The sequence below is a fragment of the Columba livia genome, chromosome 12 (genome assembly GCF_036013475.1).
Source record: "Columba livia isolate bColLiv1 breed racing homer chromosome 12, bColLiv1.pat.W.v2, whole genome shotgun sequence".
Lineage (NCBI taxonomy): Eukaryota > Metazoa > Chordata > Aves > Columbiformes > Columbidae > Columba > Columba livia.
Window position 1 is genome coordinate 19,561,373 of NC_088613.1, and position 27,770 is coordinate 19,589,142.

General features: G+C 56.5%; 2 protein-coding genes across 10 annotated transcripts; both read left to right on the forward strand.

Annotated features, from left to right (window-relative positions):
• Positions 1-50: 50 nt before the first annotated feature.
• LOC102083655 (ras-related GTP-binding protein A) lies at positions 51-13,764 on the forward strand. Of its 2 annotated transcripts, none has more exons than XM_005498059.3 (10): positions 51-191; positions 956-989; positions 3,028-3,127; positions 4,107-4,173; positions 5,138-5,360; positions 6,999-7,094; positions 8,608-8,730; positions 10,661-10,752; positions 11,692-11,807; positions 12,732-13,764. In XM_005498059.3, the coding sequence occupies exons 1-10, from the start codon at positions 70-72 to the stop codon at positions 12,827-12,829; spliced, it is 1,071 nt and encodes a 356-aa protein (XP_005498116.2). In that variant the 5' UTR covers positions 51-69; the 3' UTR covers positions 12,830-13,764. The 2 variants fall into 2 exon arrangements, with proteins under 2 accessions (XP_005498116.2, XP_064884113.1); XM_065028041.1 differs by lacking the exon at positions 51-191 and adding an exon at positions 214-466.
• Positions 13,765-18,866: 5,102 nt separating this feature from the next.
• Positions 18,867-27,388, forward strand: KLF8 (KLF transcription factor 8). Of its 8 annotated transcripts, none has more exons than XM_065078068.1 (6): positions 19,003-19,021; positions 21,404-21,519; positions 22,016-22,565; positions 23,116-23,242; positions 23,357-23,490; positions 24,487-27,388. In XM_065078068.1, exons 2-6 carry the CDS (start codon positions 21,451-21,453, stop codon positions 24,666-24,668), a joined length of 1,062 nt encoding a protein of 353 aa, XP_064934140.1. In that variant the 5' UTR covers positions 19,003-19,021; positions 21,404-21,450; the 3' UTR covers positions 24,669-27,388. The 8 variants fall into 8 exon arrangements, with proteins under 8 accessions (XP_064934136.1, XP_064934135.1, XP_064934140.1 ...); XM_065078067.1 differs by having other exon boundaries at positions 19,004-19,021; positions 21,353-21,519; XM_065078064.1 differs by lacking the exon at positions 21,404-21,519 and having other exon boundaries at positions 18,867-19,021; positions 23,140-23,242.
• Positions 27,389-27,770: the final 382 nt, after the last annotated feature.

Genomic DNA, 27,770 nt, shown 5'->3' on the forward strand with positions numbered 1-27,770 from the left:
GCGCCCCGCCCGCCTCGCTCCCGCCTCCATAAAGCCCCTCCTGCCAGAAAGGGGCTGCCCATACCTAAGATGGCGTCTGGCGCTTCACTGCCGTCCCGCCCTGCCTTCTTCTCCCTCGGCCCACCCGCTTCGCCGTTGGCGGCGCCACGTCACGTGATGGGAGGGGACCCGGGCGCGCTGGAGAGGGCGGGGTGAGCGCTCACGTGACCAGCGGCCGCTGAGCGTTGGGTCTCGTGAGCGCCGCTGGGGGGGGCGGGGCGGGGGTCCCGGGCGCCGCGGCGGGAGCGGGCGAGACCCTGGCGGCCGGCGGGCCCACGCGAGGCCGCGGCTTTGAGGCCTACCCCGGAGCGGGAGCTGCTCTGCCCCGCTGAGCTCCGCCGCCTCCGGAGGGCAGGCCGGCAGGCACCCCCGCAGCCGCCCGTGGGCACTGCCGAGCCGGCCCGGGAGGCGCCAGTCGCGGCTGGAGGTAGCGGGCGGCGGCGGGGCCTGGCGGGGGCTGAGCCGCGGGGCGAAGCCGCTGCGGGCCCGGTGGGGCTGGGGGCGGCGGGGACTGTCTGGGCGGGCGGAGGCGGCGGCCCGGGGGTGGCGGGGCCGGTGCCGGGCGGGGAGCGGGTCGCCCGGTGCGGGCGCTGGCGCACCGCGGGGCTGCGGGGAGCCCGGGCCGCCCGGTGCCGGGTGTCTCCCGGGGCTGGCCGCGCTCATCGCGCTTGGGCCTGGTTGGGCCGTGTAGTCACGGGAGCGTTGTTCGTTGTGGGGGGTTGGAGGCTCTTGCTCAAGCGTCCCCACGCTGTGCGGAGCAGAAGTTGTGAAGTTCCCGGGGAGGCGGAGGCCGGGGAATTCTGTCAGCGCGGGAGCGCTTCCCCTTTCGCGCGGTGCTGGGGGGATGTGGATGCTGGAGTGAAGCCTGTGACTGGGGAATGTGGAGCGATGTAAGAAGATGATCTTCTCTCTGTAGGTGGGTGATGCCAAGCACAGCCATGAAGAAAAAGGTAAGAACTGAAGGGCGAATCCTTTGCAGTTGGGTTTTCCTTCCCCATGTGCATTTGCTAATGCTGTTCTGTGTTTGCATCCGTACCTCGGTGTGTTCTTTGGCTGTTGGCTGCCTCTTGAGATGGAGTCAGCAGATGCATCCTTGGCTTGAAGTGCTAGAAATCAAAACCGAGTTGGAGTTTATCCGCTGGCGGGCTGGCTGCGGGGCCATCGGCGATAACCGCTGCGGGAGCGTGCCCGCTGTGCGCCGCAGAGCCCTGCCCTGGCTGCCGTGTGCGCTCCCGCCTGCTTCATCGGCCTGTGGGGAGACCCTCCTGGCGCGTTACACAGCCTGCAATGCACTGAGGGCCCCTGGGAGCGTGAAACAGCACATGGGGAAGCAGTAGCACTTTACTGAGAACCTGAGGGTTTATTCTGGCAGTAAGCATATTCAAAGCCGTTAAAGCGGCTGTGTAGAGAATACACGGCTGCGTTTCTGCGGTGTGCTGGGATTGGGTTTCCTGCCTCGTCCTACATCTGACCCCTTTGAAAGGCCTCTGCAGTCTAAAACCTGGGAATTGGGCTGGCCTGTAGGCTGACTTGGGCTGTGCCTTGGGGCCGTATTGAGTTTCTGCATGCGGCTTTTCTGCAGATGGTACGAAATAAGAGATGTTGATGTTCTCTCTTCTCTGTGCGTAGCTCGGGGAGAAAGGCTGGTAGATGCGACCTGACCAGCTGCCTTTCCGAGGAAAAATCCTTCTTACCAAATCGAGGCACGTGGGCAGCTTCTTTTTGGAAAGGGTGTCAGCCCGTTGGATGTGGCAGTCGCTCTCAGAAGGATAACTTGTGCAAACAGGACGCTGCGATTCTGCATCTTCTGCTTTGCGCTGAGGTTCCGGCAGCTGTTGCTGTGCGGTCGCAGAGCCAGGTTGGGAGTGGAGCAAGTGCCTTCCCGGCTGGCGTTTGGCCCCGCTGTGTGCTGGGCAGGCAGACTCGGGCCGCTTACACCCTCATTAAACCTACCCTGGGTGATAGATTTTCAGGGCCGATGCCAAAGGCTGAATTTGACTTTGTAACTGAACTTGTTTAGCAGCTGTTTTTGTGAGCAGGTCTGTGTTGGCTGTCGCTGTCGGGGGTTTTTCAGCTTTTATTTTTAGATCACAATGTTGAGTCTTGCCTTGTGTGACAAGACTCTTCCCTCTTCACCTCCCACAATCATCCCCTAGTTTTTGGCTACCAAAAGGTGCTGCCTCTCCGATGATCTAGAAACAGGACTCTGGAGTCAAGTGTCTCTCTACACAATAGCCTGGTGCGCTTGAACTGGGCTGTCCCGTCTGCTTTTGACTTTTGCTGTTCTTCTGACATGCGAAACTTGAAATGTAACTTGTATTTCACTTCTGTTGGGGAAGAGAAAATGAATCATGTTACAAAAAGGAAAATATTGTGATTAGGAGAGAAATAATGGGTAAAGAATACCAGTTGTGAGTGGGCAAGGGATTGTTTCCAGCCTGGTCTTAAAGGCTTGAGATAAAGCTGTTTTGCCTTGGCAAAGGCCTTAGCTGTCATCAGAAACATCAAGTGTCCACCTGTGGTGCCTGTGTGTTTGGAAAACAAGCAGGTGCGAGGGCACAGGGACGGGAGAGGCTGCGGCCGCTTCGGGAGCAGCTCCTGCGCTTCCTGGGGCGCTGGTGACGAGTCCTCTGTCAACGGGCACTGGGAACAGGGGCTGGGGGCCTGCGCGTCCTTCTGGGTGCTGGGCAAAGGAACAGCAGTGCGGGCAGGGAATCCTGAGTTTCATCGTTCCAGAATGCGAACAAGAGGGAAAGGTTTTCAGTCCCACCACAAGTCAGTGACTGTGGATAGCAAGGAGATGTCTGTCTCCTGCTTTCCCAGCTGGGGGACTCCTTTCCCACCCATCTCTTCTGAAGTATTTGTGTCTGAAATACGTTGTTCCTGTGCTTTGGTGGGTATGGCAGTAACATGTTAGCCATGGGGGAGCTGTGAAGGACTCAGTTTTCTGTGGTAGCTAATTTTTATTTATATTTTTTTTCTTCCCAGGTGCTACTGATGGGTAAAAGCGGGTCTGGGAAGACCAGCATGAGGTCCATTATCTTTGCAAACTACATCGCCAGGGACACACGGCGCCTGGGTGCCACAAGTAAGACTCCTCTTGTTTGAACTGCAGGTTCTCAGGGCCCAAACCCCTTCATTAAAGGGGCAAGGCTGTTCCCTCCAGCAATCCCTGCCTCTCCTCTGGAGCAGGGGAGTGTCTGCTGCTCCTCCCAGCTGCCACACCACACAGGGAACTCACTGCGAGTTCAGCTGAGGGCAGGCGGGAAGCTGGAGTGAGTGGGGAGGCAGCGCTGGGCTCAGTTTTGCTGCTTTATCATTGAACTTTAATCCTTAACTCATTATTTTTTGATTAGGAAGCCTTTGCTGCAGCTACACCCATTATTGGAGGAGTGTCCAGAGCCTCCTCTGGTCCTTCTTGGTGAAGCTTTCCTGTCCTTTGCCAGATGATCACTAGCGCAGCTGGAGGCGCAGGGATCTTGCCATGCACCCATGGTTTTGGCAGGATGATGCACTAGGCTTAATTGTTGTCTTCTGCCTTATTTTTTTCTCTCCGAAGCCACTGATCTGAAAAAGCAATAAGCGATTCCTCTGAAACAGGGGTGCGAGTTGTCAGGATCTAACTGCACTTCCCGGAAAGCACCTGTGAGGACTTAATGTCATGGATAGGTGTACATTTCCCTTTCGCCATAAATTTGGCCTGTTCATAAAGATTACGTTCTTTGTGTTACTGATTTATTGTTTTCAGGCCTGCTTAAGGCCTTGCAGAGTATGCTGGAACTAATGTCATTCTTAACATATCACACAGATCAGAGAACATGTTGTTAAAGGGGAACTACCTGCTGTGCATTTCAGGAGAATAGTGTCCTGGGTAGAGAGCAGGGAGGCTTCAGTTACCCTGGGAACTGTCTTTTACCTTCAGCTACAGATTATGTCCAACAACATTGTTTAATGGGATTTTACGGACTGTGGGCTGTGTTGTGAAGAATGACGTTTTTGGCTGCCCCGTGGTGCAGCTCTGATGTGGGGTGTGGTACTGTGGGTAAAGTCCTGTTGTCTCTTTCCAGTTGACGTGGAGCACTCCCATGTTAGATTTCTAGGAAACCTGGTGTTAAACCTCTGGGACTGCGGAGGGTAGGTACTGCTTGTTCTTTTCCTTTTAAAACTGTTGGGGGTTAGCTCTGGGGAATAAGGCTGGGATGCAACAAAACGGGAGTTCCTCCTGCCCCGGAGGGACGAGTGTACCGCTCGTGTGCGAAGGGACTAGAACAAGCTTCACGAGCGCGCTGTAAAACTGGTGAGACGACTGTGGAAAGAATGGATGCCACAGCTTAGGCTTGTGGGTGGAAGAGGTCGGCACGATTACGCTGTCTCTGGAGTTATCCCCACATAAAAGACGTGGTATGTGGGTTCTCCCTTCCTTTGCTACCTGCTTTCTTCTGCTGGCAAAAAGCCTGAGCCCTTCAGCTGGCCTTTCTCCTGAGGTGGTGGGAGGCGACGCTGTTTGATCCCAACAGCTGCGTGCTGAGAAGTGATGCCGAGGGTAGGCAGTGATCCTGTGGCTCCTGGAAGCAGCTTTTTGAAGAGCGCTCTCCCACGGACAGAGCCTGGGCAGAGCTGTGCGGCTTTGCCACGTTTCATCAGCTCTCACGTCCTTGTGCATTGTCTGGGCCGTATTCAGCAAAAGCTACTGAAGTTTTGGTTATATATTAGCTTCTGCTGCTGTGTCTTTTTACGTGCGACTCTCTAAAAGGCAGTGTGGGTCCAGAATTAACACAGCCCTGTTTGCACGGGACCCTGAGCAGCCAGCTCTGACACAAGGAAAGCTTCAGCTTCCTGGGAGACAGGTGAGCACATGCTCTTCAGGAGCATCCAGCTCTGCTGGGTTGGAAATGCCCAGGGAGCCGTATGTCACGGGGAGTTAATCCACCTGTGGGGCTCTTGTCTAGACTCCTGTGATGGGGTCTCTGGCTCAAACTGCAAACTTTGCCTTTCTAGCAGGAGATATTTCGCATGTAGCGCCTTTCCTGACAATGCTGAGAGAGACCTGGTTGCCCTCATGGGAATCTTCTTGCTTTGTTGCTCTGCTCCTTCTCAGACAGGACACCTTCATGGAGAACTACTTCACCAGCCAGCGGGACAACATCTTCCGCAATGTTGAAGTCCTCATCTACGTCTTTGATGTAGAGAGCCGTGAACTGGAGAAGGACATGCACTACTACCAGTCATGCTTGGAGGCGATTCTTCAGAACTCTCCCGATGCCAAGATCTTTTGTTTAGTGCACAAGATGGACTTGGTGCAGGAGGATCAGCGGGATTTGGTGAGAAGCTGATAGTTGCTATAGAGATGCTTCCACATTGAGCATCTTTTGACTGCGCTCATGCATTGTGATTTCATACTTCAAATACAGCCCCATCAGTGCTGTTCCTAGAAGAGCTTCTCAGATGTTAAAAATTGTCAAAGCCCTCTAAACCTTTTGTGCCTCTTCTACATTGTCATCTCACTATGTCTTGCATATAATCTAGTGGAGAACAGAGCTCACGATTTTTAGTGACAACTACTCTAAGCCTTTTATAGCACTGACTCTAGTGTTTTCCCCAGCCCTTGGCTCCAGAAAGGAGGTAGAACTGAAAGCAAGCAGCAACCTTAAACTTGCTGCTCACCATTTGCATGGCTTTAAGGATGGTGACAGCGACAGTTGGTTTCTCTTAAGCCATTGCTTGCTATTCTAAAGCATAAAGAAAATTAAGAAGTTGAAACTTACCCAGTTAACTAGAGGGTGGTTTCTGTCGGTTGATTTGCTCTGGCAGTTTGGCCTGCCTGCCCAGACATCACCTCTCACACCTTCCTCTGCTCCAAGCGGCTGGCGATCAACCTTTCAGAGACTTTTGGTATTTTTCTCTTCTTCTCGGAGCTTGTAAAAGGTTGCAGGGAGATGGGAAGATGTTGAGTTCCTACCAGCCTTTTTCAGCTTGGACTGAAAAGCAACCAGCTCCCGATACCAAAAGAACAATGAGCTTTGTGGGTTAGACAAGTACATCCACGGCTGCTTGGCCGCTCCCAGGCTTGCAGCAGGTTTGGAGGCCCCTTTAGGCTGTTGGTTTTTGTCTCCAGTAAGAAGTCTTATTAAATTTTCTTCTGGTTCCTGGTGAGTATGTGCCTGGGCAGCTGGGGAGGAGGCCACGCGAGCTCCTGTGGCTGAAACCACACCCTGACCTCCCTGCGCAGATTTGTTCAGCATGGCAGGTTGGCTTCAGATCACTCGTGGTGATCCTCCTCTTCCAGCTTTAGTCCTGCCCTCCAGCCCAGGGCAGAAGTAGCTCGAAGAAGCTTCTTCATAGGCTTGATTTGAGGAGCTTTTCCTCACTTCTGTCTGCATTAGCGCCAGACTGAAGGATGAGTCTCAGATCCTGTTTGTTTAGGGGCTAGCGGACAAATCCTGGTTTTTTATAGTTGTGCAGATTCTAGCGAGGCTGTGAAGTGAGGGTAGACAGAGGAGAGACCTCACTTCAGTCATGTTTTCAATGTGTATCATTGCACACCCATCAAGATCTGGTTTCTGCTACTCAGAAAAACCTGTAAATACTGTGCAAAATCGCTCTGTAAACCTTACTGAAGCCTTTGGTGTCTCAGGACCCCAATGTAAGTGTTGTCCTGTGCAGGATTTCAGGGGTCTGGGTTGATGTTCTGGCATGTCTCTAAGAACAGCGAGCTGAGGTGAAGGTGGTGATGGTGTTTTCCCCGCAGAGGCATGTTGCTGGATGTCCTGTTGTTTTTTAGCAGTTCTGTGGGAACCTGGCACAAGGCTGCCTGGTCTCTGCTGTTCCCACTGCTCCCCTTTTTTTGCTGTAGGTACTCGAGATGTGTTTGAAATGCATTGTAAATGCATGACCACAACCACACCAAAGGCAGAAATATTTACACTCGACTGCTGATCTTTTGCTCTTTTATTTCTCAGATTTTTAAAGAGCGTGAGGAAGACTTGAAGCGCCTTTCCCGTCCCTTGGAATGTGTTTGTTTTAGAACTTCCATCTGGGATGAAACACTCTACAAGGTTCGTACAGCTTCCTCTCCATATCTGGCTTCTCCCTTCCCACTTGAAAACAAGGGCATGAGGAAAGCGAGTAGTTAATTGCTACTGGTTTATTAGTGATGCCCTTTGTAGTTCTGCAGCAACTAGTTGTGGAGGTTGTAAACAGCATCTGAGCATCCTGGTTTTAATTAGAAAAAGTAAAACCCCTCCACATGTTGGAATCATGGTGTCAATATGTTAATACTGCTTAAACACTTCACCCGGCTACTTTAGAAATATTTAGAAATAATATGTAAGCACTTTGCCTGGCAACTTTCTGCATCTTTTAGTCATGTTTATCCAGCATGGAATTGTTGCCTGGCTTTCTCTGCAGCACTGTGAAAACAGGAGAATTTTCCCTTCTGGGAATTTGCTTTGCTTTCAGGAGTGGGTGGGTTTTTCGCTGTGACTGCAGTGTCAGAGGTTGTGCAGGTGTGGGAGTGGCGAGTGCTACCTGGGCTAGAGCGAATGACTGATATAATTGCCAGCTAGTGCTAATAAGCAGCCGTAGTGTTGTGGCTGGGCTGCTTGGCTGAAGGTGAGGACCATTTGGCTCTTTGTCTTGATTTCACATGGCACATTTGCCCATTCTGGCAAATCCACCCAAAGCCGTAACAAATTCCCCTGCTTCAGCGTGTGTCAACTCTGGCTGAGGCTGATTCGGTGGGTACACCAGACACCACTCTTCACAGAGCTCCATCTAGAAATCAGCCTTCTCGAGCAGTCCCGCAAGCGTCCCTGACGTGCAGCAGTTAACACTCGTTACTCTGAGCAGCTTATACAGAGGCAGCCGTGTTCTGGACACAGCCCTGCCAACGCTCCTCAGAGCTCGTGCCATTGGGTTGGGCTTTTAACTTGGCATTTGGCAAGTGGGCTGGTAGGAGCGCTTGGTAAATATCAGGTACTTGGTAAACAGGAGACACAAATATCCACCCTGAGCCCTGCAGAGAAGCGTGTGGTCGGGCACAGGCACAAACCTGTGTTGGTAGGTAGGCAGTGAAGTGAAGCTGAGGTTGGAGGACCTGAGTCTGAAAGAGGACAGATGCTTATTACACCATCTCCAGTCCTTTCTGGGCTTGGTCCTGACTCATTGAGTTAAATTAGAGCTGTTTGGATCAGTGATGAGTTGCTAAGTGTCCATCTGCATGTTGACCTTGCTCGAGATTAAAAAAAAACCTGATAACTTGAGCAGGTTTACCTGGCAGCAGTAGATAGAAGCACTGACAGTTTAAAATGAGGGTGGTTCAAGCCTGTTTTATCAAACAGTTTCTTTGTGACTGATGTGGAGAGGATCTTGACTTAGTGAAGAGTTTACTCAGGTCTGGGGTAGCACTGGTAGTCTCTACTGCACCAGAGGTGGGAGAAGCTTCTTGGTCTTGCTTGGGTTGTCACCACCCAGCTCTGCAAAGAGTCAGTTTTTGAGCACCTCGCATGATGAGACAATGAGGCAGAGAAGTGCTAATGCAGCTTGTGTTGTGTCCTTCTTTATCGACAGGCTTGGTCCAGTATAGTCTATCAGCTGATCCCCAACGTGCAGCAGCTGGAAATGAACCTGAGGAACTTTGCTCAGATCATCGAGGCAGACGAAGTGCTTCTGTTTGAGAGAGCCACTTTCCTGGTGAATACAGCAGTTCTGCCCCTCGTGTTCCTCTGCCCGGCCTAGGACGGAGTTCCCCGGATGGAAAGTGCTGTTGTGGCCGTAGCCCAAAGAGCGGTGCCAGTGCCGGGTGGCAGGACACGTTGATCCAGGCCTTGTGATATTGAAAGTAGCTGTTGAGACTCCATGGCTCGTGGCACCTTCCCAAAATTTCCACTTCCAGCAGGTGCACTGAGTGCTTGATGGGTATTTCTCTCTTCCAAGCTGTGAGAAGGTTTCATATCCCCATTCTGTTGTCGGCTGTGGGATTTTTTTGAGAATTCCATTCTGCATAGGGCAAGAGCCTTCTTTAGCTTGAGGAGTCTTTTCAGTTCCTCCTGACCTGGCATTTTCACTGGTATTTATTCCTCTTTTTTTTCCTGATGCTCTACAAACCCAGAGTATGGACAGAAGGTGACAACTGGCTGGATCGCAATAGTTTTTGAAGGTCCCAGCTGCACGGTTCTCTGCTTCCAATCTGTTGTCTCTGCAAGGTGGAATGTGTTGGGTAAAACCACTGTTGCTCCTTGTCTGTCCATGCTCTTGGTTTCTGGATTGTTCTCTTCAGACTCCACACCAAAACTCTTGCTGACCTGAAGGTTTTGAATTTGAGTGCATTTCTTGGTGGCCAGATGTCTGATTTTTGAAGTGACAGAGGGGATGTGGAACAGGAGTCATTACTTTTCTCACTTCTTAAACTATCAGAAGTAAAAACCTGCCATTTCTGGCAAGTTCTGCTTTGTAACCTTTTGTAGATAAGTAGCTCCACCTTGGTATGTAACAGAACTTTCATTATAAGTACGTTTCTTACTGAAAAAGAGGAATCCTTGCTACGAAAAATCTATACGTATTTTCGGTGCGATGGTGGCTTTTTAAAAGGCTCTTTCTTCTCACTTTTTTCATACATTTAAACTTCTTCTGAAGTGAAATCTTGCTCTGAAGTTGTATTCAAATCACAGTAACAGAAAAACCGATCTGAAAAGTTAAGGAATGAACTTGCACGCAAGGAAGGCTTCAGTGTGAATGTCACCCTTGAACCTGGCTAAACCTGTACCTGTATGAATAATTGGGCAGGTTTAAAAAGCAGGAAGTATATGGTGATCTTTTGAAAGTGCTCCAGGAAGAAAAAACAAACCAGGAAAAACAAAAGCGTTGTTCTCACAAGCCTGTTCAATGTGATTCCATAGGGAGAAACATAAGAGTTTAACATCCCTGTATAGGGGTGTCCAATGCTTCCTGTAGCGAGTGGTTTCATGATTCTTAGGGGCTTAAGGCACACAGCGTGAGGTTTTCAGAATATTCCTTTTTGGTTTGCTGTGGGAACAAGGATGATGCAGCTATTTGATTGTGTGCCATTCCCCTTACGCAGTAACTGATGTAAGTTAACTGATTTGGGTGAAGAGTAAAGGTGTGTGAATGGTTGGGGAGAGGCAGCTGTGGGTCACGCTGCAAGGATTCCAGAAGACGTTTGATCGTCTGAATCCCAGTCCTTGAAAATCCTCAGCGCAATAGACTTGGGAAAGAAAAGCTATTCCAGCGTTTGTCAAGTGTCTTTCCCCTACCTGAGGTGATGCTCTCGCGTTTTTTTCCTCTCCTTGCACTTCCTTTTTCTTTGAATCAAGACTTGAATCACTGTTAAGCTGGAGTATTCAGACCTCACTGGACAATAGTGTGTCTTGTGTATCTTTTAGACTTGCACCTGCACTTGTGAAAGGTTTCTTGGTGACTGTATTACTGAGTCTTGTTTTGCCGTGAAACACAAGTATTGTGGCAAATAGTTTCCAAGATTAAATCGGCAAAAGGCGAAGGGAATCCCTGTCTCGGTCACCACCCGTTTCCCATCATTGCTGTTGAGCCTGAGAAACCTTTCCTGAAACAAATTATGAACTCTTATACTCTTTCTGCCTTCCAGGTCATTTCTCACTATCAATGCAAAGAACAGCGGGATGTCCACAGATTTGAGAAAATCAGCAACATTATTAAACAATTCAAGCTAAGTTGCAGGTGAGCTGGTTGAATCATTAGGTGGGGAAGAAACCTCCAGCAGGTGTTTCAGCTTCATCCAGAAGCACAGAAGTTCTTCAAGTTATTACTAGTTCTGTGACTCCTCAGCAAGCTGCGGTGCCCTGGTTAAATGCTCAAACCATGCTCAAACACAACTGAGTTAATTGTTACATTTTAACTTCTTCCTTTGCTGATGGTTGAATGAGGTTTGTGTTGAAACAACCGTTTTCTTGCAGACGTTGTTCTCCTGGACAAGGTAGGGAAGTCCAGGGCTGAACTGATAAACTGGTGACAGTCAGTGCTGCGGAGGGTCGGGTGGGGAGTTCTGCTTCAGCCCCTCGGCCACAACGCTGCTTTGGGAGGAAGAGGCTTGCAGACACTATTTGTTGGTATTTCAAATGGAGAAGTGCAAAGTTTGCTTTGGAGCAGCTTGGCTTTTGAACAGCTTCCAAGTCCCACGGTCTGGTGACAGGGAGCCTGAATAGGGTGGTGAAGTGGTGGTTTACAGAGCTGCCTCCAGATATTTCAGTTTTATACCTATTTCGGCTCGGTTGCCCGCAGAGTGTTCAGCTGCCCTTTGGAATGACCGAGCTGTTCTGTCCTGGCACAAGTGACGCTGACCGCCTGGGCACAGCGACTCAGTCAGTCTCGACTTGCCTTCACCATTCAACGTGCAGATCATTTTGTGGTGTTCTCATTTAGCCTAGAAGCTAAGGAATATTTTATTTAAGAATAAAAACATATAAACAAAACGAGAAAGGAAAAAAAAAAAGCTTGTAGTCACACCTGGTGGTGTTCGCAGAATGAGGACTCCAATGCTTCTTTGTTACCAAGAACTCAAAAATGGGATGTTGGCTACGTGGGTTATGTGGGTGCAAAAGCAGTTTGAGCAGTGTTACAATAATAGTTCATTTACTTTTGGTTTTTCTCTTCTCTTAGTAAGCTGGCAGCTTCTTTCCAGAGCATGGAGGTCAGGAACTCTAACTTTGCTGCTTTCATTGACATCTTTACATCAAATACCTATGTGATGGTGGTTATGTCAGACCCTTCAATACGTAAGTTGAATGATAAGCTGGTTTTGTTTGCAGGGACAAAAAGCCAAATGAGTCTAGTTTCAACTGTGTTTCTCTTGAAAAACGCCAAATACCAGGCAAAGCAATAAAAACTCTTGTAATTAAAAGGGGGAGAGGGATGGATAGTTGTACTCTGAGCAGAGGGTGAGGGAAGGTGGTTAAAAAGTGACTTACCGTGCGGAAGGCGAGCGACGTGCCTTCGACAGCTGAGCTGTCTGTCGCTGTCAAGCGGAGGATCGCAGCAGCGGTGGGGAATCACTGTAGCAGATGTGACCTGATTTAGTAGGTCGTGTCTAATAACCTATTTTGGGCTGTTCTGATCTGGCAGCCTCAGCGGTATTTTTTTGGAGAGAAAGCAGAGATGGATCATATTGGAGTTTTTGCTCTTGCTGCCTGAACTGTCTTGGTGGGCAAGGACTCTAATTATAGGAGCATCTATTTATTTTAAAAAAGCTGCAGCGCCAGCCCTTACAGGCACCGTGTGACTGTTTAACTGTTTACACGGCTCCAACTGGAACTGCTCCTGTTAGGACCTGAAGTGCTGAAGAGACACTGTCCAGGCCAGCCTTGTGCTCCTCGCATGGTTTACTGAATTAGGGAAAACCTGTGTGAACCTTGTGACCGAGCGACCAGCTGTGATATTACCGTGCTCGAGGAGCTGGGGTGACTTGTGCGAGTATCCCGCCTTGCTCGGAGTTTACTCCGCCTCTTCCTCAGTGTCGCACTGGGACCAGCAAACAGCACAGACCTCCCAGCGTTACACTTGCCCAGCCGGGGAGCAGTGGGGTTGAAATGAGTGTGCTGACGGGGATGTTGTGTTTAGGCAGCGCTTGACTTCTGAGCGCTTGGCTACTCGCATCCCTTTAAACTTTTGTTTTATCTCCCCTGTCCCTTTTTCCGTCCCAGCTTCTGCGGCTACGCTGATCAACATCCGCAATGCCAGAAAGCACTTTGAGAAGCTGGAGAGGGTGGACGGACCAAAGCACAGCCTGCTCATGCGCTGAACGTCGGCCAAAGCACGTGGTCTTTGGGGGCAGAAGAAAATGAGTCGGAACTAGTTATTTTTAGGAGAATCTAACAATGTTGATGTCTTTGGGCTTTGAAATGAGTGTGCTGCTTTATTTTTTCTCCTTTTAACGTTGGACACTAGTCACTCAGAGGATGTCTGCATACACTGTGGACCTTCTAAAGAGCCTTCCCTGGCCTGCGGGGGCTTGGGAAGAAGTGAGGATGGGTGATGTGCACATGGTCTCATACTCCTCGTTGTCATAGTGGCACACGGCAAAGCCATTCCGGATGTTTTCCTCCTGGGTGATCATATAAATCACAGGAATGGAATATTTACTGGTTTATTGGTGGGTTGTTAGAATACGTTTATAAATTTTTCCTTGTCTTCAGTCATGACAATAAATTTTTGCTACCAGGGATTTCAGATCCTAAAGCTTCAGAAAATGGGATATCTTTCTTCTAAAACTTGGGGCAGCTTTGGCAAGCAGGTATGTAATAGCTGCATTTCTCCTTCCACGTTATTGGGGTTGTTGACTGAAGACCATTCCAGAGTTTCATTTAAGATAATAGTTTTTTTCCCCTCATGTGGAGGCAAAATTCACTTGGCTGGTGAAGCAGTCGGGCTGGCATTGGCCTCCTTACACTCGCCAAAGCGCTAGAAAGACCACGGTAAATAAAAGGGGCCAAAGACCCTCATTGACCAAACAGCAGGATGGTCCTGGCGCGCCTGGTGTTGGTCCTGGTGCGCCAGGAGGGGCTGCGCGGGCACGGCGGAGCCGCAGGGCGCGGTGTGGGTGGTGTGTGCATGAGCTATATTAGCTACGTTTGCGACGAGCCTGTCGGACAGTGTTTGGCACCAATGTTACTTGACTTGTCTATTTTTTAATGAATTTTTTTGTGTGCGTTTCCATTAAACATAGGAACAACAAAAGCGCTGTGAGTTGGAGGAATCTCTGGCTTGCTGGGTGGGAGCTGATGCTTCTCAAGGTCTCTCTTCCTTTGTTTTTCCTTTCGCTGCATCAAATTACTACATGAAGAAGGGTGTGGTGACTGAGCCTGGCTCTGTGCTCTCCACATCAAGCTTTCCCCATGTCCCTGTGGGGGACACATGTGCCGGGGGCATGGAAATCTGAGCGGGTGAGTCTCACGTGAGATTGGGGAGCTGAAGGGCACATGTCGGCTGGAGAGCTGAGGACCCTTCCATCGGTTCTCCATCTTCGCAGCATTAAACACCCGCATCTTGCACCACCTGCTCAGATGTGTTGGTGCTCTGTCAGGCTGGGCGTGTTTTCAATTAGAATCAAGTCAGCGTCGCTGTGGGAGAGGAACTCTTAATGATTCAGGTGCTCGAGTTTCTGGAGAACTGGTGAGTGGGCTGGAGATGCAGCAGGAGGTTTCTGTCTTTGGTGCCTGCGGGTGTGGAATGCTGTGCCTGGCCTGGCGTGGGGCCGGCAGATCTTGGCTTTTGTCTGACGTCAGGGTGGAGGAAGCTGAAAGGCGACTACAGTTCCTGCTTGGACAAGGTCAGTCTCTACTTTTGCTCTGGCTGCTGGAGAAACTTCACAGCTTCCTGCGCCCAAGCCCTGCCCTGGGTTCTGGTGAGCAGAGCACAACGATGAGTTGCTGCTGATCTGGATGTTGCAGAGCCTTGGGACTGTCACCTCCACAGAATTATTGGGGGGGGTTCTGCTTGCAGCTGTCACAGCTCCAGGAGAGCAGAGGGTGGCTCGTGGCCACAGTTCCAGCGCAGACTGATGCACCTTCTGCTGCCGGGACGTTTTCATGGACGGCAGCTGTTCTGCAAGAGACGGGGGAATGGGCGGTGGGAAGTGCTGCCTTATTTCTATTGTTACAATGAGTTCCCTCAGGTTTTCTCTGGGGATAATCTGCTCAGCACATGTAACTGGGGTAACGTTAAGGGGGAGAAATGTGTGGAGGAGCAGGTACCAAACCCCTGTGAAGGATGAGCGGTGCCACAGCTTATCGGGACCCAAACCCCATGTGTGGGTAGCCTGTCTTGCTGAGGCCTCTCTGGGGCCGGCGATATGACGGTGGTTGCTGAAGCCCTGCTGTTCCCTCTCCCTGCAAATCTGTTTTCCTAAAGAACGTGTATTTTGGGGGCTCTTTTGAAATCAACGTTTCCCTGGCAAGTGACCACCAACAGTGTGGATGCAGATATGCAGGTGGCTTTGAGACAACCGCCTTACCGTTTTCAGCAGTACGGTGTCATGTTTGGGTTGTCTCCAAAAGGCAAGCCTCGGGGCCTCTTTTGGGGTTGGTCGCTGCCAGCGGAGATGAGTGTCCAGCTGTGCCGGGCAGGTCCTGCCAGTGGCTGCTGTGAGCTGGGACTGAGCTCCTTGCATGTGCCCGGTGGTGACAGGGGTTCTGCAGGATGGTTTCCAGGTCCCTGTCAATAGTCCTGCTTGGTGTAACTGTGGCTTGTGGGCACCCCCAAGTAGCATCTGCACCACCCCGAAGGGCCTGGAGTTCACAAGATCTTGCGTCCAGGTCACATAAGGAAGTGGCATTTGGCCAGATGCAGGATCTTCCCCTTATGTGAGGTGGGGAAGGGATAATTTGGGGTGTTTAAGAACATAGAGTGCTGCATCTCAAAATTGTGGGCAATGCCCCATCTCTGTGTCCACTGTCCTGCTCCAGGCAGGTGCTGGGAAATAGACTGGCATAGATTTGGCAATAGATTTGGCATCTCCCAGGATGAGGTTTCCTACCCACGAGCCCCGTTCCGCCGTGTGATCACCCTTGTGGGTTTTAAATGAATAACAAAAATCCACATGTTGGAGCTTCCCGTGCCCCACCTCGGGCCCTTTCCTCTCCTCCTGGCACCGCCCGGCCCCAGGACCAGCCCGGCTCTTCCCTGTGCCGTCCTGATAAGCACTTGCAGGCAGCAGCGTGAGCCCCTGAGTGCCCTGGCACGCTCGGCCTCTCCTCGCACCTCCTGGCCAAGCTTTGGTATCTTCATGCCTGTTTTGCTTGTACTAGGGAGCCCCAAACTGGACACCGGGTCCTGCTGTGGCCTCAAAAGTGCTGAGCAGGGAGGAATAGTCATCTCCTCCATAACCAGTGCCCACTGGGACTTCCCAATGCTCATCCCAACCCTTGGCATCTAATAATTCCTTCAGTTTTCCACCTCATAATCCATTTTTTTCCATACATTTCTTAAGAAGACCATGTTGATGTGAGTGCTCGGCCCATCAAGAACAAAGTGCGATGCATGAAATCGGGCTGGAAGGAGACTTGTGCTTTGAACCCACCCAAAGCACTGGATTGAGCCCCAGCTCCAAGCAGCAGGTGCTGTGGTGGGGATGGACTCTGCTCCTGTGACAGAGCTGGGGGAACGGATCACGTCCCCGCAGAGCCACAGCGGTTTGTGTGAACAGCTCCGTATGGTTGGATCTTGAGATGCCAGCGGTGGTGGATCATGTTCACCAGGGAGGAGAGAGGCAGGACGGCACATTGCCAGCATCCCGTGCCTTTCACTTTGTGGAATCACTGATGACATCTGTGGTCAGCCTTGAAAGCAGAGGCGTGGAGCTACTGGCCTTGGTTTAATGATTGAATTGAGAAGGGATCCGGTCTTCAACGCAGAGCTCCTTGCCTCGGGGTGCTGGGTGAACAGCAAAACACACCCATTTCTGGAGCAAAGCGTGGTGTGGAAGCACCGAGACGAGCTCAGCGCAGCGGGGACATCCCTCGCCTGCAGCCTGGTGCTGGGTGGGTGTCCCCACAGACCTGGATTCAGTCTTAATGCGGAATCCAACCGTGCTGCTCTTGGAGCCGAAAGGCCGGTGGTGTTGGACCTTCCCCTTGGGGCTTCACGTGCCCGTTGCTGTGGAAAAGCCAAAGGGACCGCTGGGCACATAGACACATGTGGCCCCTATGTGGGGGCTGTCCCCATCCTTCTCTCCTCTGCTCTGTGTGTGCACCCCCGGCCTGAGACACCCTGCCCGGGGTGGTGTGAGCACAGGAGAAGGCTTTGGCTCTTCTCAAGGTAAATAAGTTATTTTGGGATCTAATGCCCTTCCTGTTTGATGAGGAAAAGGATGAGCCAGTGCCCTGTGTCTTGTGGGTGCAGCGAAAGCACAGGTTAATTTTTCTGCCTGTGGAAACTCAGCAGGAGGCTCAGGAAGGGGGTTGACTCAATAAATAAACACGGGCTCACCCCCAATCCCTCTGACCCAGCTCCAGCCTGGGGGTGGAGATGCTGTGGGGCTGGGACCCCCCTGGAGCTGCAGAGCCCCCCAGCACCAGCACCACCCCCTACCTGGGGCTCCTTGTCCGGCTCTTCCTGCCCAAAGCTGTCCTAGAAGATGTGCAGCTGCCAGGGAGAGTGGGGGGGTGCACCCCAAGCCCCCCAAACGCTGGCAGGCAGCTGCAGGTGTTACATCCCACCCTGGGATGGTGTTTTTCCCCAGGGCAGCGTTTCCCCCTTTTTACCCATCTCTTTTGGGAGGGTTATGTGGCATTTCAGGATTTGGGGCTGGTCCTTCAGCTCTGGGGGGGTCAGGGTGGGGGTCACTTGGGCGCAGCACCTGCTCTCACTGCCTGATTTTGTCCCCAAAAAGCTTTTCTGGTCCCTAAAATCTGGGAAAGGCGAGAGGCAGAGCTGGGCCAAGGGGGGCCCACGTGGGCTCAGCCCTGTGCCTCCCCCCACACGTTTTCCTGGCTGAGCCGCGGCAGCAGGGTGAAGGGCAGGGTGTCACCGGGGTCCCTGTCCTTGGTTGACATGTGGCAGCTCTGTGTTGGCGTGGAGCAGCTGCAGCTTCAGCCAAGGTCACCACCAAGGTGGCCATGACCCGCTCCTCTGAGTGGTGTCCGAAGGGGACAGCGTTGGTAGGGAGCACCTGGCCCAGCGCTCGCTGTCCCCCCGCCTGCCCCATGGGGACACTAGTGGCAGCGGCCTCCGTGTGGGGTGGATTTGCAGGCAGGTTTCAGCTCAGAGGGGCTCGGTGGAGAAATGGGGACCCCAAATCAGGGGGGGACAGGACATCCTGAGGCCGGGGGTTGCCTTGCTGGGAGCCACAAGGTCAAACGGCAGCGCTGAGGGTGGGACGGCAGTGGTGCCTGTCACTGTCCCTGTGCCGGTGTGGTCAGTGCTGAGGGAGCCCAGGGGGCGCTGGGTGGGGGGACAGGCTGAGGGGTGGCCCAGCAGCAGGTCTGGGGGTCCGCGGGGCCCCTTCCATGTGAGACCCTGCGTCTGAGGATGGGGGGGCAGAAGCAGCTCCTGGAGCAGGTCCGGCCCCACTGTCCCCACCCTGTCCAGGGAGGGTCCCCATCCCTGGCCCGGCCCCTGTCCCTGTCAGCCTTTTCCCGCCCAACACTTCCCATGTGGCACCTCAGCCCTGAGACACCCAGGAAGAAGCTGGGGGACTCCCTGACCCCCCAGTGTCACCAGGGCCCCAAACACTTAGGACTCAACCTGCCCCCCCCCAGCTGCACCGATGCCCCCTTGGCTGGGGTGCTGGGGTAGAGGGGGTGCTCAGAGCAGGCCACATATTTGGGGGTGTTACATGGGTAGTGGGGGCGTGTGGGCAGCCGGGCAGGGCTGTAGGCAGCACCCACCACACCCCCCTCCATGGGAACGTCCCCCCATGTGGGCCACATCGTGACCCTGCCCCTCCAGGGCACCCATGGGTGCTCGGCCTGGGGTTTTGGGGTCCTCCGTACCCCTATGGGGTGTGGGGTGCAGGGGGATGCTCCCCCTCCCATCACCTGTGGGTGGGGAGACACGTCCCCAAATGGGGGTCTCTGCCCCCCCATTGCTGGACACGAGTTCCCCAGGTCTCAGCCCCTCCAGCAACGCGACCCTCTCTCCCACCCGGATTTAAGGGGGGCCCTGCGTGGTGTGCGTGGGGGGGGGATGGGAGCAGGTGGGGGAGCCCCCCTCCCCAAAGCCTGTATCTGTTTCCATGGCAACGCCGGATGCGAGGGGAGCCGCCCATTGGCTGCTGCTGATGTCACCGCAGGGCGGGGCACCCCTTGATTATTTTATTGGGGGGGGGGGGGGAGGTGTGGTGCCCCCACCCAAAAATGGGTGGGGGAGGGGAGCTCCGCCCCACGCGGCCCCGCCCCTCCCCGCCCGTGGGGCCCCACCCGCCCCACCCGGCACCGCCCCGGGGGCAGCGGCGGCGGCGGCAGCGGGGATGCGCTCGGAGGAGACGCGGGAGAAAGTGAGTGAGTGGGGCCTGGACCGGGACCCACCGGGGCCGGGGAGAACCCGAGGGCGCGACCGCTTCCATCTCGAGTGGGCTCTTAAAGGGGCAGCGCCCGCGGGTGGGAACGGACCTGCTGGGGGGACATTGTGGCAGCGCGGGGCCCGGCGCGGGGGGGGGAGGGGGAGGGAAGGGCGGGGGGGGGCGGTTCCGCCCCCCCCCGCCCTTCCCTCCCCCTCCCCCCCCTGCCGGGCCCCGCGTGGGCCCCCCCGCCCGTGGCCTCTTCCGGGGCGGGCGCCACCGCGCGCTTGGGAGGTCACGGCGCGGGGGGGCAGGGGGGGAGGCGAGGGGCGACGTCGCGGCGCGCGCCCCGCCCCGCCCTTCCCTCCCCCCCCCCCGCCTCCCACGCCCTTTGCTCTTAAAGGGCCCGACCCACTTCATGCGTGTCGTGCGTTCCCCCTCCCCCCCTGCCACGGGCTGATTGTGGAACGTGTCTGCGTGGGGCTGAGCCCCCCCCACCCGCGGGGGTTTGGATCCTCGGTCCCCACGAACTCCCCTCCCCGAGCATCCCGGGTGGCCGCTGCCAGAGGGTGGAGTGGGGAGGAAATTCCTCGGGGGGGTGTGACGGCAGCGGGGTGTGCCCCCCCCACGCCCACGGGTGGAGGACACAGACCCGGGGAGGGGGGGACACACACGACACAGGGACCTTCCTGCGTTTTCCTGTGCCTGCCCTCCCCCAAGGTCACTCCATGGTTTGGGGGCACCCCACATCTCTCCCGGAGCTGTTTTAGGGCAAAAAGGGGGGGGACTATTTATTCCCAAGCTGGGGGGGAGTGCACAGCGGCTCCCCGACATCAGGACTTGCGTGGGGGCTGGGGGGTCCCCTCATTCCCCCCCTGCCTGGGTGGGTTTCGGGTGTGCCTGGGCTGAGCTCGGAGAAACTCAGCCCAGTGATGAAAGGCCAGGGGGGTGCGGGGGGGGCAGCGAGGCAGGATTTGGGGGGGCAGACCCCACTGCCACATCTCTCACCCCCTCAGCCCCATGAGGCTTTGGGTTCAAAGCCCCCCCTGCAAAGTGGGGCTGGGGGGGTTGCCCCTTTCTTCCCCCCCCTTCCCCTAATTGTCGGTTTGCGGGGACGCCCCCAGGTGTGAGGGGGTGAGTGTGGGTCTGGGGGGGTTGCTGCGGTTGGAGATCCCCAGCCAGGGGGGAGGGGGCAGCTGTGGGGTTGTCCCCGGGGGGAGGGTACCTGGATGTGGGTGTGTTTGGGGGTGCCCTGGCCAGGGAGGCGTTTTGGGGGTCCTGGTGATGTGTGTGTTGGGGGGTCCTTGGCTGAGTGTGGGGGTCTTGGGGGGTCCGTGGCTCAGAGTGGGGTGTTTGGGGGGGGTCCTGATGATTTGTGAATGTGCCTGTGTTTTGGGGTCCCTGGCTTTGTGTGGGGGTATTGGAGGGGGTCCTGGCTGGGAGTGGGGATGTTTAGGGGGTTCACTGGCTGAGTGTGTGTTGGGGGTGTCCCCAGCTGAATATGAGGGTGCTGGGGGGGTGTCTGGCTGTGTGTGAAGGTGTTTGGGGGGTCCCTGGTGATGTGTGTGGGTTTGGAGGGTCCATGGCTGTGTGTGGGGTAGTTTTGGGGGGGTGCCTGGCTGAGTGTGTGTTGGGGAGGGTCTCCAGCTGAATATGTGGGTACTGGGGGATCCCTGTCTCTGTGTGTGGGGGTGTTTGGGAGGGTCTGTGGTGGGGGTGTTTTGGGGGTCTCTGTTCTAGGTTTGGAGGGGGTGTCTCTGGCCGTGGGTGTGTATTTTAGGGCCCCCCCCCATCTGCGTGCGAGGGCTGGGAGGCTCCGGGCCGTGTATGTGTGTGCAGGGTGTGTGCGCTGGGTGTGGCCGGGGCGGGGCCGGGCCGCGCGTGTCCGTGTGTGTGTGTGTGAGTGTGCGTGGGGGGCTCGGTGCGCTGGTCCCGGGGGGGAAGGTCTCTGCTTGCAGGCAGGTACGTGCGGGGGGCCCCGGGGGGGCTGGTGGGGGTGTCAGTGCTGGGGTGATGAAGTGCTACTTTACAGGGGTGTCCCCCGCGGCGTCCGCGTGCGGGGCACCCCCGCGCGTGGACGGAGGGACCCCGCGGGAGGGCGAGTGGTGGTGCTGGGGGTCCCTGTCGTCGCGTGCGTGTTTGCGGGGGGCCCCGTTGGTTCCGCGCGTACTGGGGCACGGCGTGTGTGCAGCGTTTTGGGGGGAATGGAGGTGTCCCGGGTGGGGCCCTGCCCGGCTGCCTCCCGCGGGGGCCGGGCCGGGCCGTGCCCGCAGCCCCTCCCTGCCGCGGCGGGGCCCTTTTAAAGAGCTCCACCCCGGGCCGAGCCAGGGTGGAGCCGCGGGGCCGTTCACACCTCTCGCTCGGCTCGGCCCGGCCCAGAGCGGCTCGGCTCGGCTCGGCTTGGCCGGTGAAGCGCGGCGGGGAGCATGATCCTGCCCGCGGAGGGGATGAGCGCCGCGCACCCGCGGAGGAGTCCCCCCCGCGCCGCCGGGGCGGTGAGTGACCCGCTGCCGTGCCCGCTTCACCCCGGCCGGGGGAGGGGGAGGGTTCGCGCCGCGGCGGCGCGGCCCCTTTAAGGCGCGGGGGAGGGGAGGGCGGCGGGGCGCGCCACCGCCCCGCGGGGGCCCCGCCCACCCCCCGCCCCGCCCCGCCCGGAGGGGCGCGGGGGGGCACGCGCCGCGGGGCGGGGCGGGGCCGGCCAACGGCACAAAGGCGTGCGGGGGGCGGGGCCTGAGGGGGTGGGGCCTCCTTCCCGCCTTCGGCTCGCGCCAGGCCAAACCGTCGTGTTGGCCGGTCCGACCCGCCCGGCTCCCGCTCCGCCCCACCGGGGGCTCTCGGCGTCCCGCACCCCGCGTTGACCGTGGCGCCCGCCCCGGGGCAGCGCCGCTGCCGCTGGTTGGGGTGAGGCCGCCAAAACCTCTTGCCCCGCCCTCCCCCCCCGCCCCATGCCTCAGTTTCCCCGTCCGCTCACGGCCCGCGGGTGTTTTGCAGGGCCCGGGGAAGGCGACGCCCGCCATGAGTTCGTCGGCGCTGCTGGCCGAGGGCCCCCTCGACCCCCCGGTGCTGCTGGCCGACATCAAGACGGAGCCCCCTGAGGAGCTGCTGGCCAGTGACTGCGGGCAGCCCCAGGCCGAGCCCGTCGACCTCTCCCTCAACAAGTCCAAGGTGGCTGCGGCAGCCTCGGCCCCTCCACCGCCCGCCCCCGCCTCGGTGCAGTCCTCCCCTTTGCTGGTGGCTCCCCCCCTGCCTGCTCCCACCACCGTCTCCATCTCGCCCTCCGGCCTCAGCTCTACCTCGGCCATCCCCGCCGTCCTGTCGCCCGGCTCCATCCTGGCGTCCACGCAGGGCAGTGGCGGGCAGCAGATCCTCCACGTCATCCACACCATCCCCTCCGTCAACCTGCCCAGCAAGATGGGCAACCTCCAGACCATCCCCGTGGTGGTCCAGTCCCTCCCCGTCGTCTACACCACCATGCCCACCGACGGCGTCACTGCCATCACCGTACCCCTCATCGGGGGGGACGGCAAGAACGCTGGGTCTGGTAAGGGCACGTGGTGGGGAGGCACTGAAATTTTGGGGGGAGGGTCCTGCAGCAGCACCCCTGAAGGATGTCCAATTTTGCCGCCCGGGGGTGCCCCCCCACCTACCGTATATCTGCCACCTTCACCCAAAGCCCCCCAGGAGGACACAGGTAGGTCAGAGGACGCGCTGGCTGTCGCCTGCCCGGCTGCTGGCAGCCTGCCTGCCCTTCCCGCTGCCCGCGGCTCTGGTTGCAGTTGGGCTGCACCACCCCCCGTCTCCTTCCCAGGACGTTCCCACCTTATCCAGAGTGGGGGAACTTGGATCTCCCCTCTTCTGTGCAGGCAGCCCAAAGGGGTGTCCCCCCAGAGTTGTGCCTCACCCTCCTGTATCTCTGTGCCCCATGGCGCAGGGACCTTCTCCATCTCCCCAATCTTATTTTTTTGGGGAGGGAGCAGCATTTGGGGCGCTGTGGGAGCAGTTGTCCCTCTGGCATGGGGGTGGGTTTTTGGGGGGGTGGTGTCTGTTCTCTGCTCGCAAGCCTCACCCCCTCCCTCCTTGTTTCTCAATAGCTTTTCTTTCCCGCCCCCCACCAGTGAAAATTGACCCGGGCTCCATGTACCCCATGACCATGAGCAGCGACAGCGAGGACAGCGCCTCTGAGAGCGGCCCAGCCCCTTTCCAGGACCTCCCGAGAGAGTGAGTCTCACCAGATGCGTGTCCCCCTCCTTGTCCCCCTGGCTGTGTCCCCAGGCGCTCCGTGGGGTCTGTGGGTGCAGGGCCATGCTCTCCATCTCTCCGTCCTCCTGGCAGGCCAGTGACGAGGGGGCAGCGAGCCGATTCCCCCGACTTGAAGAAGCGGCGCATCCACCAGTGCGACTTTGACGGCTGCAATAAGGTCTACACCAAAAGCTCCCACCTCAAAGCTCACCGGCGGATACACACGGGTAGGGGCCAACGCCGCACACTGCTCTGCCCAGGAGGGTCAGGATCGGCAGCGCCAGCTCCTAGTGGGCTGGGGACACCCAGGGATGGGCTGTGGGGACAATGGTCATCTGTCCCTGCACTCAGGGAAGGTCTTTGAGGATGCTGGCACCCTGTGCTGGGGCTGGGCTGGCTCTTTGGGGCTGCTGCCAAGGGCTGAGGGGGTTGCCTTTGGGGGCTTGGGAGTCTTTCGGTGTGCTGGCAGCCTGTGTCAGCTTGGAGAGGCTTTTGGGGGCTCAATGGGACCCTTTGGGGGTGCTGGCACCCTGTGCTAGATACTGGGGGTTGCCCTTGGAGTCTCAGGGTAGCCCTTTAGGGGTGCTGGCACCCTCTGGCAGGAGCTGAGGTGTCCTTTGGGTGTTTGAGGAGGCCCTTTGGGGACGCTGGCACTCTGTCAGGGACTTGGGGGCTCAGGGTGGCCCTTTGGGGGTGCTGGCATGCTCTCCCAGGGTTTGTGGAGGCCCTTGGGGGCTGGGAGGGACTTTGGTAGCACTGCAGGCCTTAGGGGACACTTGAGCTCTGTGCCGTCCTTTTGGGGGTGCTGGTACTCAAGGCCATGCCGTTGGGACTCTCCTGGCCCCTGCCCCAGGTCCGGTTAGGGGTTGCTCCCTTGGGTAGCCCTGCTGGGGCCCCCCCGCCACCCCTTTGCTGGGGGGGCACCCCCTGGGCTGGGACACTGTGGGGTGCTGTGGGGTGCCACTGTGCCAGGCCCCAGGGAGGACAGGGGTGCTGCTGCTACAGTCACATGCAGGGTGCAGGGCACCCCGCTCCCACCCAGGCATCTGTTGACACCCACGGCTTGCGCCGGGTACGTGCCGAGGTTGGCGAGGGCTGGCGCAGAGATGCCGAGGCGCTCGCAGGGCCATGGCGACCCCGCTGCGGCTGAGAAACCTGCTGTTGTCTGTGAGCGGGTGCTGGTGACTGCGGCCATGCTGACCCCTCTCTGCTCCCCGGCGCAGGTGAGAAGCCCTACAAATGCACCTGGGAAGGCTGCACCTGGAAGTTCGCCCGCTCCGACGAGCTGACCCGGCACTTCCGCAAGCACACGGGCATCAAGCCCTTCCGCTGCTCGGACTGCGACCGCAGCTTCTCCCGCTCCGACCACCTGGCCCTTCACCGCCGGCGGCACATCATGATGTGAGCCCCGGGGCGCCTGGCCGGGATGGGGAGGGGACAGCAGAAGATGGGGGTGCGTCCCCCCAGCCCTGCTCCTCCGTGTGCGGTGGAGGGACTGTGGGAGTGGAGAAACTGAGCTGTGCCTGGCAGCAAGTGAACCGTGGCCGCTCCAGGAGCCTCGCCGACGCAAGATGTAAAAAGCTGGTTTCCGGACTGGTCCTCCTCCCTTGCTCCCATTTCTTGTTTTTCCCGGGCTTCTCCTTCCCCTTCGCAACGGCTGGAGGCTCCTCCTTGACTCCTCGCTTGGGATTCATTCAGTGGTAGCCTCCGAACCTGCGCATCTGCCTCTTCAGCCTCTTGCCCATCTCCATCCTGTGTACTCGCTGTCCCCTGCCCCACTCCCCGTCCCCGGGGACAGAATCTGGGAGCCACGGCAAGGACGGAAGCCCGGGGGAGGCTCTGTCATCTCCCTCATGCAATAGCTGTTGGCCCCTTTCCTCATCGGAAGCCGCTGCCTCTCCATCCCCAGCCACTGTGTGTCCCTGTCCCCACAGGACAAGGCACCCTGGCACGTCACCTCCCTCCCCATCCTTTGGCACGTTCTGAGCGTCACCAGAGGTGCCGGGGACACGCAGGAGGGACGGGAAGGAAAGAAAAAGCAAGAAGGGGGGGGAAATACAGCCACCCATCAGCAAACCACAAACAAGATCACCACCACCAAACAAAAGGGAAACTTTTGCGGAACATGGAACTGTGATTTTTTGGAGTTTTAAGGGGGGGTGGGGGAACGGGGGGCCACCAGGTCTTGTTTTTTTTGAAGACTGTGGGACAGTTGAACCATTTCTAAGTTAAAAAGGCATACTGTGGCCACACGCTTTTCTTTTTAATTGTAATGATTATTTTTGTGGATGTCCCCCCCCCAGCTGCTGTGGGGGCAGCCCTGCTCTCATGCTGGGAGGGTGGCAGGATTTGGGGTTGGAGCTTTGGGGCTGCTGGGTGGTGGGAAGGGTGATGGGGGGGCTGTGACACCCCCCACCCCAACCAGTACCTGTGGGGCTAGTTAGGTGTGGAGGGGGCTTCCCAAAAGCTCTCTTTGAACCCATGCCTTTGGCTGGGAGTTGCTAGGCTGCTTGGGGAGGGGGGAACCGGTGTGTGGAGGGTCTGGGTGGGGGGCAGAGACCCCCACCCCCAGTCCCTGAAAACAACTGACAGATATTTGAGAAATTACTTTTCCTTTCTGTTTCCATCCACTGTCCGAGGTGTTTCAGGGCACAGAGCTTGTCCCTGGCGCTTTGGTGTCTCCTGACCTTCTTGGTGCTGGGCATGGCTGAGGATGAGTCTTGTTGGTGGCTGGTCACCAGTGGTGTCCCCAGGGCTCGGTACTGGGGCACTTCTGTTTAATCTCTTTATCAGTGATCTGGAGAAGGGGATTGAGTGCACCCTCAGTCATTTCTCAGACAACACCAAGTTTGGGGAGTGTTGATGTGCTGGAGGGTAAGAAGGCCATACAGAGGGATCTGGACCAGCTGGATCATTGGGCTGAGGCCAATTGTCTGAGGTTCAACAAGGCCCAGTGCTGGGTCCTGCACTCAGGTCACAACAACCCCATCAACGCTCCAGGCTTGGGAAGAGCGGCTGGAAAGTGCCTGGTGGAAAAGGACCTGGGGGTGTTGGTGGCAGCAGCTGAACATGAGCCAGTGTGTGCCCAGGTGGACAAAAGGGCCACCAGCATCCTGGCTTGTACCAGCACTGGTGTGGCCAGCAGGACCAGGGCAGTGACCGTCCCCTGGAGGTGAGGCCAAACCCCAAATCCTGGGGTCAGTTTTGGGCCCCTCATGTCAATAAAGCCCTTGAGGTGCTGAGCGAGTTGAGAGAAGGGAACGGAGCTGGTGAGGGGCTGGAGCACAAGTGTGATGGGAGCGGCTGAGGGACCTGGGGGTTCAGCTGGAGAACAGGAGCTGAGGGGAGACCTTCTGATCTCTGAACTGCCTGAAAGGAGCTTGGAGCCACGGGGGTCGGGCTCTGCTCCCCAGGAACAAGCGCCAGGAGCAGAGGAAACGGCCTCAAGTTGCGCCAGGGGAGGCTGAGGTTGGATCTGGGGAACAATTTCTTCCCCAAAGGGCTGTGGGGCATTGGAACAGGCTGCCCAGAGCAGTGCTGGAGTCACCGTCCCTGGAGGGTTGGACAGACACAAAGATTTGGTGTTTGAGGACATGGTTTAGTGGTGGACTTGGCAATGCTGGGTTAACGGACTTGATGATCTTAAAGGTAATTTCCAACCTAAACAATTCTATAATTTTGGCCGGGTCTGTGTGTCCCTGTTCTGCCGCGTGTCCCCTCCCACAGCCGTGCTCCCCAACTGATTTGGCTCCTCCCAGGGCTGCACCCCCGTGTCCTTCCCCCACCAAGGCCTCAGATCCTCCCAGGAACCACTGGCCTAAAGAAGGCGAGAAACCACGAAGGAGGACGCTGTGAACACCCCTGAGGTTTGGGGGCTGTTCTGTTCCTCCGAGGCTTAGGGGTCAGCACTGCTGGAGGCCCCACAGGACCCCCAGAGCCAGGGGCTCATCTTGCCCCCCACTGCTGTTTTCCACGCCCCGGGGCAGGGAGTGCATTTCTGTTTTCCTTTTTGTTGTTTAAAAAAAAAGGTGACACCACAACATGCAATTTTAAACTCTTGAGCTGTGATATTTATACAAAAAGTGTTTGAAGTTTTTTCTACGCAGGAATAATATTGAAAGCGGATGAGTTTCCTCCGTGTGTGTCTTGCTTGGCCGCAACGGTGGGGCAGGGAGAGGGACCGGGGCAACAGTTCTGTGTCCGCTGTGCCAGGAGCAGAGGGGCTGAACTTGGCAAAACGAGATATTTGTTTTGTTTAATCATCTCCCCTTTCCCAGGAACTGAAGACATTTCACAGCTGCGGGAAAATGTGGCTTTTCCTTCCTTTTAAACATCTCCAGGGGATGCTCCCCAGCACCTTTGGCTTCAGCAGGGACCTGTGTGATGGAAGTGCCCCCCTCATCCACCACTGCAGCACCCCCAAATTGCCCCCCTGGACGGGGATGAAGAACCCTCCGAGGTGGCGGGGAAGGGGGTTGGTGTCCTGTTCCAACATCCTCCCCTCCTG